Source organism: Aotus nancymaae, unplaced genomic scaffold, assembly GCF_030222135.1.
Source record: "Aotus nancymaae isolate 86718 unplaced genomic scaffold, 86718_ANA_hifiasm-v0.15.2.pri h1tg000010l, whole genome shotgun sequence".
Classification (NCBI taxonomy): Eukaryota; Metazoa; Chordata; class Mammalia; order Primates; family Aotidae; genus Aotus; species Aotus nancymaae.
Genome location: NW_026988421.1, coordinates 29224341 through 29237435, shown reverse-complemented (window position 1 = coordinate 29237435; position 13095 = coordinate 29224341). Strand labels below are relative to the sequence as shown.

Sequence of the window (13095 nt, the reverse complement as noted above, 5' to 3'; positions counted from 1 at the left end):
CGCATCATAGCAATTGCTATGAACAGACATGTAAATCCATCTAGGGAAAAAAAAAGAGTGTTGCAAATGGCTTTCATCAAAACGGAAGACTGCTTCAACTTCTTTTTGCTTTTCTTGTTATAACCATGCTTTCTTTTTCTTCCTCTCTTTCCCTTTCTTTCCCTCCTTTTTTCTGTCCTCACTACCCTCAATCTCTCAGAAATACACAAAGCTGAATCTTCCCAATGAACACTGCAGTCATTTGAAATTTGTCTATAGGCCAGCTTCACATCATCAGAAATTGTTGTGTAACTCCATGATTCCCAGGCCTCCAGCTGGTGGCCTAGTTATTTCAAATAATATTTAATGCAATAAATTCTATGGCAATAAAATAATTTGGACAGTACCTTAGAGCTTATTGCAAGGAGACTTGACTTGAATTTAATACAATGAAATTTCAGAATAGCCAAGTAATATTTTTGTGGCATGATTTAAAGGGTCTTTAAGTACAGGTATAGATGATTGAGTTTGTAAAACCTAATCTTAGGTAAGTGTAGTTTCACACGTGAATGAGCAGTTAAAAAATACAGACATTACTCAGCATAAGTTGATTTTTTAACAATATGGCAAAGAGTGTAAGTGAACATCCTTAACTTTTTGTTCTGTCAAGGGGAGAATAAAGATACCACCTGACTGTATATATAAATTTGCTAAGATGGTTGATTTCCTGTGAGTATTAAAAATGGCTTTTTTGGTATAGAAAACATGTAGCATCTAGGCATTGTGATGCCCTCCCTTCTGCTGATGTTGAATATTTTATGGGATTAAAAACAATTGTTTTTATCTTACTATTTCAGTTCAACAATCTTAGAGTAAAAGCAGCCGTAGACCAAATATTGAGAATTTATTATGTTGCTACAATTGAAAGAAACATAAAACACAAATATTGAGTAAATTAAGAAAAACAAGCTGGGTGCAGTGGCTCACACTTGTAATCCCAGCACTTTTTGAGGCTGAGTTGGGAGGATCACTTGAGCCCAGGAGTTCGAGGCTGCAGTGAGCTATATGATCATGCTCACTCCAGCCTGGGTGACAGAGGGAGACCTCATCTCAAAAAAAATAAAGAAAAAAAGAAAAACAATGTTTCTTTTTGGACTGTTCAGCAGGGCAAAGAAAAAAGGAAGGAAAAAAGAAAAAACAGAATGTTGATGTTAGAAAAATTTGGTTATTGCCTTATGCTCTGGAGATCTTACCTCAAGCCTGACTTTTAAGATCTTTTGTTTTCTGTATGAAGCAGAGTAGTGAAAATATTTTTATAGAAGTTATGAAAAAAAGTCTGTATTAATTTGCTTTGGGTCATTCTAGTCTCTCTGGTAAATTCATAATTAGGAAGGTCTTTTTAAGACTGTATGCTAGTCTCACAGGTACACAGCTATTCCATATCTGGTAAATCTAAATTCATATGTGAGGAGGTTATGTTTTTTTAAAGTATATTATTTACACAATTCACTGGAATGGCTCCTTTGGAAGTTGGGTGGCTCTCTTATGTAATTATGTACTTAGTAACCCTGCTCTACAAAGCAGTAGAAATTCAAGTAAGAATAATTTACTGCTTATGCATAGTTATTAGAATTTTAAAGCATTTGTTTGTTCAAAATTCTAGTTTATCAGTGTTATATTTGACTAATTGCCTCTTTAATAAATAATAATGAATATAATTTATTTTAGAAGGCAGCCAAATTTTAACAGTTGTAAATAAACATTAGGAGTCGTTCCCTCTCTCCACCTTCTTGTTTAAAGGGATTCTCATCCCTTCAGTCCAAATTTTATGGAGAAACTAATAATTCCTATTTTTAAAATTCTATATTAGAAGTATTGTAGATGGATTTATATTGCAGAATTGTGGAATTTTATTGCTGTAAGGTAGTTAGAAATATCTTAATCTATCCATTTTACCAGAAAAGAAGGTGAAGTTCATAGAAATTCAGTAAACTTCTCAAGGTCATACAGTTGGTTTGAGGACAGGTCTTTCCCAGAACCTGATGACTCAACTCCTGGATTATTGTCATGCGTCCTCAGTTGTCATAATAATTCAGCAGTTTATTTTACCAGGGATTCCTTGAACACTTACATGTGTACAACAGTGAGCTAGGCATCCAGAGGTTATAACAATAGTGTGAGTTTATATAGTCTAACAATAATGTAATCAAACTAGTAATATTTTGCATTTTAATCCTAATTTTATCTGGTGTTTTCTAATATTTATAAATGTTAATGTGTGGTGGCTAAACCTTTAAATCTCATTTTTCTCTACTAGATTATGACCTCTTTAAAAGCAGGGACTCATTTAGCTTTTGTAAAGTCAATCCAGTTTCATTTTTAAAGACTTAAATTAAAATCTTTTTTCCAAGCGTTGATGGCATTGTTGGAATAAGTGTAGCTTCCCATCATGTCTACTTTGGGGACAATACACATTTTAGAATTGTATTTCTGTCTTCATCAAGTACTTTTGTTTCAAGTAACAGATTGCTTCATTCCCGCTTTAAACAAGAAGGGGTAGTTATTTTAAAGGTACAAGAGATAGCTCATGAAACTAACGGGGAAAAAGATGTCCAGTCAGGCCCCATAAGAACTAGGAACCAGGCATTAGAATACCTCTAGGACTCAAGGCAGCCACCCGTGCATTCCTGGGATAAATCCTACTTAGTCATGGTGTATAATCCTTTTTCTGTGTTGCTGGATTTTATTTGCCATATTTTGTTGAGGATTTTTGTCTATATGGTCATAAGGGATATTGGACTATAATTTCCATTCTGCTATTGAGCCCATCCAGTGAATTTAAAAATTTTATTTTCAGTTCTTGGAACATTCCCATTTAGTTCTTCCTCCGACCCTCTTATTTTTTCTTTCTCCCTTTGAGACAGGTCTACTAGCTCTGTTGCCCAGACCAGAGTGCAGTAGCGTGATTATGGCTCACTGCAGCCTCAACCTCTGAGGCTCAAGAGATCTTCCCACCTCAGCCCCTCAAGTAGCTGGGACTACAGGAATGCACCACCAGATTTGGCTCATTTTGTAAGAAATTTTCTGTAGAGGCAAAGTCTTGTCATGTTGCCCAGGCTGATCTTGAACTCCTGGGCTGAAGCAATCCTCCTGCCTCAGCCTCCCAAATTGCTGGGATTATATGTGTGAGCCACTGCATCTGGCCCGTTTAGTTCTTTATATCTATTGTTTCTTTGCTGGTACTCTCTTTCTTTCCAGAGCGTTCACCCTTACTTTTTAGAACATTTTAATCCTAGGTATGTTAAAGTCTTTGCTTTAAGGTTAATTTCAACATCTGTGCCATCTTGATATTGGCATCTGTTGATACAAGTTGAAATTTTCCCATTTTTGGTATGCCAAATAATTTTTGGTCATATCCTTGGCATTTTTAATATTATGCAACTCTGAGTTTGTTTAAATCCTATTGAAAATGTTGGTGTTTTTATTTTGTCAGGCATTCAACCCAGTTGGCTTCAGTCTGCAAGTTCAGATTTCTGTAGGATTGTAGTTTCAACGTCTATTACATTTTGAAAGCCTTTGCAGTTCTATTCAGATATGTTCCATGTGTGTGCCACTGGATAGCCAGTGTGGAATCTGGGTGATAGACCATCTTGTAGTTCAGTTCTCAAAGTCCGTGCCTTACTGTTTTAGGTTATATCCACCTATGTGCAGCTTGGGGGTGAACATAGGAGTTCATTAACCACATTATGGGACCGTTTTCCTGAGTTCCTTCCTCTGTACAATCTTCCCAATACTAGTTCCCTGGGGCTCCTTTTTTCAGTCCTCCAGCCAGAAAGCTAAGGCTTTATTTAATCCTGCATCTGTTACTGCATCTGGGGCTACACGATGGGAGGCTAAAGGAAAAAAAAAAAAACAGTGAGGTTTTGCCTCACCCTTTTAGGATCACAGCTCCTCTGATCAAAGAGGAAGGTTTCCTTAGTTCAGACTTTTAGGCTTCTGTGGGTCTTTGCTTCTACTCTGGCTTTCCTCATGGGATTGCTTTGAGAGAATGGCAAGAACTTTAAAGAGAAATGGGAGTTTTTTTCCATTGTCTCTGAGTGTTAGGGTACCCCTTCTGCATTCCTTAAGCTAGAACTAGAGGGCTCTTCCTGGAACTCTTTACTGACACCAGTACCCATTTTTGGGTTTCAGGCAGCAGTCAGGCTGGTGGATATTAGAGGAATAATAAAAAGATAAATCCATTGTTGGTTCATTGCTGTGTAAAAGCTTCCCCAATTCGTCTGCTAGTATTAAGTTTTTGAGTCTTCAAATAGTTGTTCTATATGTTCTGTCCATTTCTTAGTGGTTGCCTTCAGTGAGAAATATAGGATGGAGTGTGCTTTCCATCTTAGATGGAAGCAGAACCCCTTAATTATCTTTTTTAAATTGATTTATGCCAGTCAACAACATGTACTGCAAGTTCAGTCTTTTGAGCTTGCGTCATGGCCCACTTTTTTTTTTTTTTTTTTTTTTTGAGACGGAGTCTTGCTCTGTTTCCCAGGCTGGAGTGGAATGGCGTGATCTCGGCTCACTGCAACCTCCGCCTCCTGGGTTCTAGCAATTCTTCTGCCTCAGCCTCCCAAGTAGCTGGGACTATAGGCACCTGCTACCACATCTGCCTGTAGTTATTAGTAGAGACTGAGTTTCACTGTATTGGCCAGGCTGGTCTCAAACTCCTGACCTTGTGATCCACCCACCTCGACCTCCCAGAGTGCTGGGATTATAGGCGTGAGCCACCGCACCTGGCATGGCCCATCTTAAGGTCTGTTTTGGTAAAGTGAAGCAAGTGTGCTTGAAAAGAATGTGTGTATTCCAGTTGTTGGGTGAAGTGTTCTAGATAAATCATTACATCAAGTTTATCATTACTGTGCTCGTCATTTCTGTGTTGCTTATTCTATCAATAGCTGAGAGAGTTATATTAGACTCTCAGACTATGTAGATTTGTGTATTCTCCCTTTAGTTCTGAGTATTTTGCTTATTTTGAAATTTTGTTAGTAGTAGTATGTATACTTTCAGGATTATTCTCGATAAATTAACCTTTTTATAATTATGAATTAGTCTTCTTTATTACTGCTTATGCTCTTTGTTCTCAGGTGAACTTTTATGTTAATATAGCCATCTCACCTTTCTTTTTCTTTTCTTTTTTTTTTGGAGACGGAGTCTCACTCTTTGACCCAGGCTGGAGTGCAGTGGTACAATCTTGGCTCATTACACCTCTGCCTCCTGGGTTCAAGCGATTCTTCTGCCTTTCAGGTAGCTGGGATTACAGGCGTGTGCAATCATACCTGGCTAATTTTTGTGTTTATTATTTTAATAGAGACAGGTTTTCGCCATGTTGGCCAGGCTGGTCTTGAACTCCTGACCTCGGGTAATTTGCCCACCTCAGCCTCCCAAAGTGCTGGGATTACAGGTGTGAGCAACTGTGCCCAGCCTCAGCTGTCTTAGTACAGTTTTTATGATTAGCTTCTTGCTTTTTACTTTTAATTTATCAGTATACATTAATATATAATTGTGTCTGGTTCTTTAATTAAGCCTGATCATCTGTCCTTCTTTGTTTAGACTTGGACTGTCCAATAGAAATGTTAACCACAAATGCCAACCAAGTATATACTTTCAAATTTTCTTGTAGCCACATCAAAAATATAAAAAGAAGCTGGGCAAGGTAGCTCATGCTTGTAATCCCAGAACTTTAGGAGGCTGAAGTGGGAGGATCACTTGAGGCCAGGAGTATGAAACCGGCCTGAGTAATATAGCAAGACCCTGTCTCTAACAACAACAACAAAAAAATTAGGTGTGGTGGTATACCTACCTGTAGTCCCAGCTACTTGGAAGACTGAGGCAGGAGGATCTCTTGAATCCAGGAGACTGAGGTTACAGTGAGCTATGATCATACCACTGTACTCCATCCTGGTTGACAGTGAGACTCTGTCCTTAGAAAAAATAAAAGGAAAGTTGAAATTTTCCTAATGTATTTTATTTAACACAATATAGTTTTTTTATTTTTGTTTTCTTTTTTTGGAGACAGAGTCTTGCTCTGTCGCCCAGGCTGGAGTGAAGTGGCGTGATCTTGGCTCACTGCAACCTCCACCTCCAGGTTCAAGCGATTCTCGTGCCTCAGCCTCCTGAGTAGCTGGGACTACAGGTATGCACCACTAAACTGGGTTAATTTCTGTATTTTTAGTAGAAATGGGGTTTTGCCATGTTGCCCAGGCTGAGCTCAGGCAATTCGCCCACCTTGGCCTCCCAAAGTACAGGATTACAGGCCTGAGCCACTGTGCCTGGCCTAACACAGTATAGTTTAAACATTGTTTCAAAATATAATTAATATAGAGTTATGAATGACATATTTTACTTTTTTTGTATTAAGTCTTTAAAAATCAATTTTTTTTTTTTCGAGATGGAGTCTTGCTCTGTCGCCAGGCTGGAGTGCAGTGGCACAGTATTGGCTCACTGCAACCTCCGCCTCCTGGGTTCAAGCAATTCTTCCGCCTCAGCCTCCTGAGTAGCTGGGACCACAGGCATGTGCCACCAAGCCCGGCTAATTTTTGTATTTTTCGTAGAGACGGGGTTTCACCATGTTGGCCAGGATGGTCTCGATCTCTTGAACTCGTGATCCACCTGCCTCGGCCTCCCAAAGTGCTGGGATTACAGGCATGAGCCACCATGCCCAGCCATCAATAGTTATTTTAAAGTTATAACATACTTCAATTTGGTTTAGCCACATTTGAGTGCTAAGTAGCCATATGTAACTAGTGGTTATTTTATTAGAGAGTATAGACCATTTACATTTAGTGTAGTAATCAGTATGGTTAAATTTAAATTGACCATTTTGATATTTGTTTTTCTCATCTGTTCTTTTTTTCCTTTTTTTTAAATTTATTTTCTTTTTTTGAGACAGTGTTTCACTGTCACCAAGGCTGAAATGCAGTGACACCATCTCTGCTCACTACAACCTCGATCTCCCATGCTCAAGTGATCCTCTCATCTCAACCTCCTGAGTAGCTTGGACTATAGGCATGCGCCACCATGCCTGGCTAATTTTTGTATTTTTTATAGAAACAGGGTTTCGCCATGTTGCCCAGTCTGGTCTCCAACTCATGGACTCAAGTGATCTGCCTACATTCGCCTCCCAAACTGTTAAAATTACAATTGTGAGTCGCTGGGCCTGGCCCTTTTTGCCTTTAAAAAATTTTTCCTGCTTTCTTTTGGATTTATTTTTTGTTACTATTTTAGTATTCCTCTTTATGTCTTGTGCTGGCTTACTAGGTACCTTTGTTTTGTTTTAATGGTTGCTTTAGAGATGGCAGTATGCTTGTTAAAATATTGAATTAGCCAGGCACGGTGGCTCGCGCCTGTAATCCTAGCACTTTGGGAAGCTGAGGTGGGTGGATCATGAGATTAGGGGTTGGAGACCAGTCTGGCTAGTGTGGTGAAACCCCATCTTTACTAAAAATACAAAAATTAGCCAGGCATGGTGGTACATGCCTGTAATCCTAGCTACTTGGGAGCCTGAGGCAGGAGAATCTCTTGAACCCGGGAGGCAGAGTTTGCAGTGAGCTGAGATTGTGCTACTGCACTCCAACCTGGGCAACAGAGCAACACTCTGTCTTGCAGAAAGGGGGAGAATAAAGGAAAGAGTACTCTTTTTATGTGCTCTTGAGACTAATATCTTTTCAGTTCCTTTGCTCATTTTTTAATTGGGCTGTCTTTTTTTTTTTGGTTAACTTGTAAAAATATATTATGGATATTCGACTGTTCTTAGAGATATGATTTACTAAACAATGTGCATCTTTAACTTAACATAGCCTGGAAATATTTCACTTCACATATACTGTATTTAAGTTGTCTACACTCCTTTGTGTTATTGTCATACATTTTGTTTTTGCATATATTAAAAACACCACAACTCATTATTTTTGGTTAAATTGCTTACTTTTTAAAATTAAATGAAAATGATTTTCTAAATATTCACAAATTTGTATTTCTGGCACTTTCTTTTTTTTTTTTGAGACAGAGTCTCACTCTGTCACCCAGGCTGGAGTGCAGTGGTGCAATATTGGCTCACTGCAACCTCCACCTCCTGGATTCAAGCAATTCTCCACCTCAGCCTCCTGAGTAGCTGGGATTACAGGTGCACGCCACCATGCCTGGCTGTTTTGTATTTTTGGTAAAGACAGGATTTCACCATGTTGGCTAGGCTGGTCTCGAATTCCTGACCTTGTGATCTGCCCGACTCTGCCTCCCAAAGTGCTGGGATTATAGGTTTGAGCTACTGCCCTGGCCCTTTTTTGGCACTTCTTATAGTTTTGTAAGGTTGTGTCTATTATCATTCTTCAGATATGTTTGGAATTATACATTTTTCAAATGTATTTTCTGTTTCCAGACCATCCCTTTTCTCTAGTTTCCTTTTGGGACACCAGATATACATATGTTGGACCACTTATAATTTCCTATAGGTCACTGAGCTCTGTTCACTTTGTTTATTCAGTCTTTTTTCTCTTAGTGCTTTATTTTTGTTTCTTCAGGTTCACTGATATTCTACAGAGTTTAAATCTGCTGCCAATCCTATTTCATGAAATTATCATTTCGAACATTGTATTTTTCATTCTGGAACTTTTTTTTTTTTAAGAAAGAAAGGAAAAAAACAATGAAGAAGAGGAAGAAAAACGAAGAGAAAGAGAGAGAGAATGGGAGTATTGCTTTCTTGCCCAGGCTAGAATGCAATTTAGTAATGGGTATTGAAAACCTCTTTTATACCAATAATCATACTTAATGATGTAGACAGGAAGGAATAAGGGAAGAAAATAACAAACAAGCAGCCAACCAATATTTCATTTAAACCTATGAAATGCTATGCGATTACTGAGGAGTGATTTACTTCCAATTATGTAGTCACTTTTGGAATAGGTGTGAGGTGGTAATGTATGTTTTGTGTATTTGAAGTGGAGAGTTCTATAAATGTTTATTAAGTTTACTTGTTCCGAGTCTGAGTTCAAGTCCTGGATGTCCTTGTTAATTTTCTGTCTGGTTGATCTATAGAATTGTTAGCTCTTCTTGTTACATTGATCCTTTTGCCATTATGTAATGTCCTTCTTTGCCTCTTTTGATCTTTGTTGCTTTAAAGTCTACTTTATCAGAGGTGAGAATTGCATCTCCTGCTTTTTGTTTATTTGTTTATTTTTACTCTCTGTTTGGTTGGTAAATCTTCCTCCTTGTCTTTGTTTTGAGTCTTTGTGTATTGTTGCATGTGAGATGGGTCTGGATGCAGCATACCAATGGGTTTTGGCTTTTTATCCAATTAGAATATATATATAAGTTTAATACTGCCATTTGATGCTAGCTGGCTGTTTTGCCCATTAGTTGGTGTACATTTTTCATTGTGTTAATGCTCTTTGCTTTTTGATATATTTTTGGAAAGGCTGATATTGGTTGTTCCTTTATATGTATAGTGCTTCTTTCAGAAGCTCTTGTAAAGCAGGCCTGGTGGTGGTGAAGTCTCTAAGGACTTGTTTGTTCGCAAAAGATTTAATTTTTCCTTCGCTCATAAAGCTTAGTTTGGCTGGATATGAAATTCTGGGTTGAAAGTTCTTTTCTTTAAGGATATTAAATATTGGTCCCCACTCTTTTCTGGCTTGTAGGGTTTCTGCTGAGAGATCTGCTGTAAGTCTGATAGGTTTCCCTTTATGGGTAACCTGACCTTTCTCTCTGGCTGCCCTTAGTATTTTCTCCTTCATTTCAACCCTAATAAATCTGGCAATTATGTGCCTTGGGGTTGGTCTTCTTGAAGAATATCTTTGTGGTGTTCTATGTATTACCTGGAGTTGAATATTACCCTGCCTTGCTAGATTGGGAAAGTTTTCCTGAATGATATCCTGAAGAGTATTTTCCAACTTGGATTCATTCTCTTCGTCACATTCAGGTACACCTATCAAACGTAAATTAGCTCTTTTCACATAGTCCCATATTTCCTGGAGACTTTGCTCATTCCTTTTTATCCTTTTTTCTCCAATCTTGTCTTCTCATTTCATTTCACTGAGCTGGTCCTCGACTTTTGATATCCTTTCTTCTGCTTGATCAATTCGACTGTTTAAACTTGTGCATACTTCGTGAAGTTCTCGTGTTGTGTTTTTCAGCTCCATCAATTCACTTATATTCCTCTCTAAATTGTCCATTCTCATTAGCATTTCGTCAAACCTTTTTTCAAGGTTCTTAGTTTCTTTGCATTGGGTTAGAACAAGTTCTTTTAATTTACAGAAGTTTCTTATCACCCACATTTTGAAACCTGCTTCTGTTATTGGAACACACTCGTTCTCCATTAAGCCTTGTTCCGTTACTGATGAGGAATTGCGATCCCCTGTAGAGGGAGAGGCATTCTGATTTTGAGTATTCTCTGCCTTTTTAGGCTGGTTTCTTCTCTTCATTATATATTTATCCCTCTGTCGTCTTTGTAATTACTGACTTTCTAACTAGGTCTCTGAGAGGATGTCCAACTTTTGATTCCCAGCGCCGAAATCTGAGCAATCCACTGTGCCGGCCAAAACAGCGGTGTTAAGATTGATGGTGCTTTTCTTCCCGGGAATCTCCGGACTCTGCACCAAGTACTGCTGCACTAAGGTGCCAGCAAAACTGCTGCGCTGGCCACAAGAGTCGCTCTGGCGACCCGACCTGTGGGGCTCCTCCGCTGGGAATCTCCTGGTCTGTGAGCAACAAATATTCGTCTGAAAGTGTGGCGTCCTCTCGTTCTCTGTGCTTTCACTGGGAGCTATGTGCCTGAGCTGCTAGTGATCAGCCATCTTGGATCTCTCTCGGAACTTTTTATTTCATCCCTTTTTTTATACCCTGCATCACTATGTTCATGTTATTATAGCTGCTTTAATGTTTAGGTCTGCTAATTTCATCATCTCTTGTCAGTTTTTTTTCTGGGTCTGCTTCCATTAACTGATAGTCCTCCTATTTATAAATCACATTTTGTGCTTCTTGTCTTGCAATTTTAGGTTTAGTTGTAGACATTGTGATATTATATTATTGAATATTTATATACATATTTTTATCTTTTTAAAAGGATGTTGAGTTTATTTTGGTGCACTTAAGTTTTTTTGCAGATCAGCTTGATGCTCTTGTGGCTAATTTTAAGCTTTATTATGATAGGTTTAGTGTAGCCTTTATTCTAGTGTAGTTCATCCCAGCAACTGAGATGTGAGCTTTCTCAGGCTCCTAGGGAATGTCATAAGTATTCGTTAGGCTTCTAAAATCTGACCAGTCAGAACAGAAATGTGCCCCAGGTCTGTGTAGAGTCTAGTTGTTGAGCTTCTAGCTCTGTTGTAGTTTTTTGCCTAGTGTTGTAGAGTTTCACTATATGCGTAGAGGACTTAGTGTTCAGGAACTGAATAAGGGGTGTCCTATTCAGCTATATGGAACCTTTTTCTACACATTCTTCAGTATTCTGCATCACTAATTCTAGTCTCTTTAGTCTTCATAAATTTTGTTTCCTCAAGGAAGTAGTTGCATTATACTCTGAGTTCCCCTTTCTTGTGCTGCAGGCTGGACAGTACCTTCAGGTAGAAGACTAGGATAATTTTAAGGGTCACCGAATTTGTTTTCTGTCATTCAAGGATTACATTTTGGCATTGTTTGTTGTTCAGTGTCTTGAAATATGTTTTACATATTTTCAGTTTTGTTGATGGCAGGAGGGTAAATTTGATACCAATTATTGCCTTATTGTAGAAGCTAAAGTCTAGTGCTTTTTACTTAGAGTTTCTGTTTTATTTAAACTTAATGTATTTGAAGTCCTCAGGTTACATATTTCTAATATGTATAAATTTCAGTTATCACTAAATGACACTAGTCACCCAACACCATGGTTCAAATTTCCTTTACCATAGTATATTAACTATGAGTAACTATGTAAAGGACAAACGTCATTGCTAGTTCTCTGGTTCACACATGACTGTGTGAAAAACAGATACACATCAGTCATTCATTTCAAGGTCCGTTGGTGATTAAGTTTACATACAGACAATAAAGTTTAGTTGTATTGTCTTCTCTCCCAATGTTAAGCCCACATGATATTTTATAGAAATAAATAATCAAAAGTGGAAATTGGCCAACAGAGATGAAGCAAAGTAACAAAATATGATAACACTTTAATTGAAATTTGAGTAAAATGTAAATTAATTTACAGAAGAAATAGCTGACCATAGGAAAATTGATACTGTCACCATTTGATAGACTCTAGATATGCAGCCAAAGGAATGTATTTAAGGTGAAATTATTAACAAATGAGGGAAATGGTTTAGATGAAAAAGATGAAGATGTCCCAGAGGAAACACTTTACATTAAAGCAAAAACACTTTACATGAAAAGATCTTGAGATATTTCACAAAATTGAAAGTACAAAGGATAAAATGTTAGAATGTGATCTTGCTTTCTTTTTTTTTCTGCTGTTCTTGTTTTGAAATCTTGCTTTGTTTCTAATCTTCTCTTAAACCAATCTAATGAATTCTTAATTTCAACTTTTGTGTTTTTTTAAATGTACAGGATTTTCACGTTCTATATTTTAAATTTTAGATTCCAATTTTCTGGTACAACTTTTTTATCTAGTTGAATATTTAAAATATGGTTATTTTAAAGTCTGCGATTACTTACCACATTGGGGGCTGTTGTTTTTAACTGTGTTAATACATACAAACCATAAAATTGACCATCTTAACAATTTTTAAGTGTACAATTTAGCACTTTTAGCACATTCATATTATGTGCAACCAGTCTTCAGAACTTTTTCCTCTTGCAAAACTGAAATTCTATATTAATTAAATAACAACTCGCTATTACTCCCCAACTCTCAGCTCCTGGCAACCACCATCCTACCTTCTGAATTTGACTACTCTGAGTAACTCATATAAGTGGAATTGTACAGTACAGGTATGTGCTTCATAATGTTGTTTCAGTTAATGATGGACTGTGTACATGATGGTGGTCCCTTGAGATTATAATGGTGCTGAAAAATTCCTGTTGCCTAGTGACATTGTAGCCAATGTAACATCATATAGTGCAAGGCATTGTTCAAGTGTTTGTGGT

At 37.6% G+C, this 13095-nt stretch overlaps 1 protein-coding gene across 5 annotated transcripts in view; it reads left to right on the top strand.

The window, feature by feature from the left end:
- The window catches only part of BTRC (beta-transducin repeat containing E3 ubiquitin protein ligase), a 196611-nt gene that overhangs the window by 41516 nt on the left and 142000 nt on the right, over nucleotides 1-13095 (top strand). Inside the window, exons 1-2 of one of the 5 annotated variants that reach the window (XM_064373962.1) lie at nucleotides 7054-7169; nucleotides 12864-12939. The exons of 2 other annotated variants lie outside the window; for them this stretch is intronic. In XM_064373962.1, the coding sequence (XP_064230032.1) occupies nucleotides 7090-7169; nucleotides 12864-12939 (156 nt within the window). In that variant the 5' untranslated portion in view covers nucleotides 7054-7089. Of the gene's footprint in view, nucleotides 1-7053; nucleotides 7170-12863; nucleotides 12940-13095 lie in introns of those variants that run through there. 2 more of the 5 variants (XM_064373963.1, XM_064373964.1) reach the window with 2 other exon arrangements.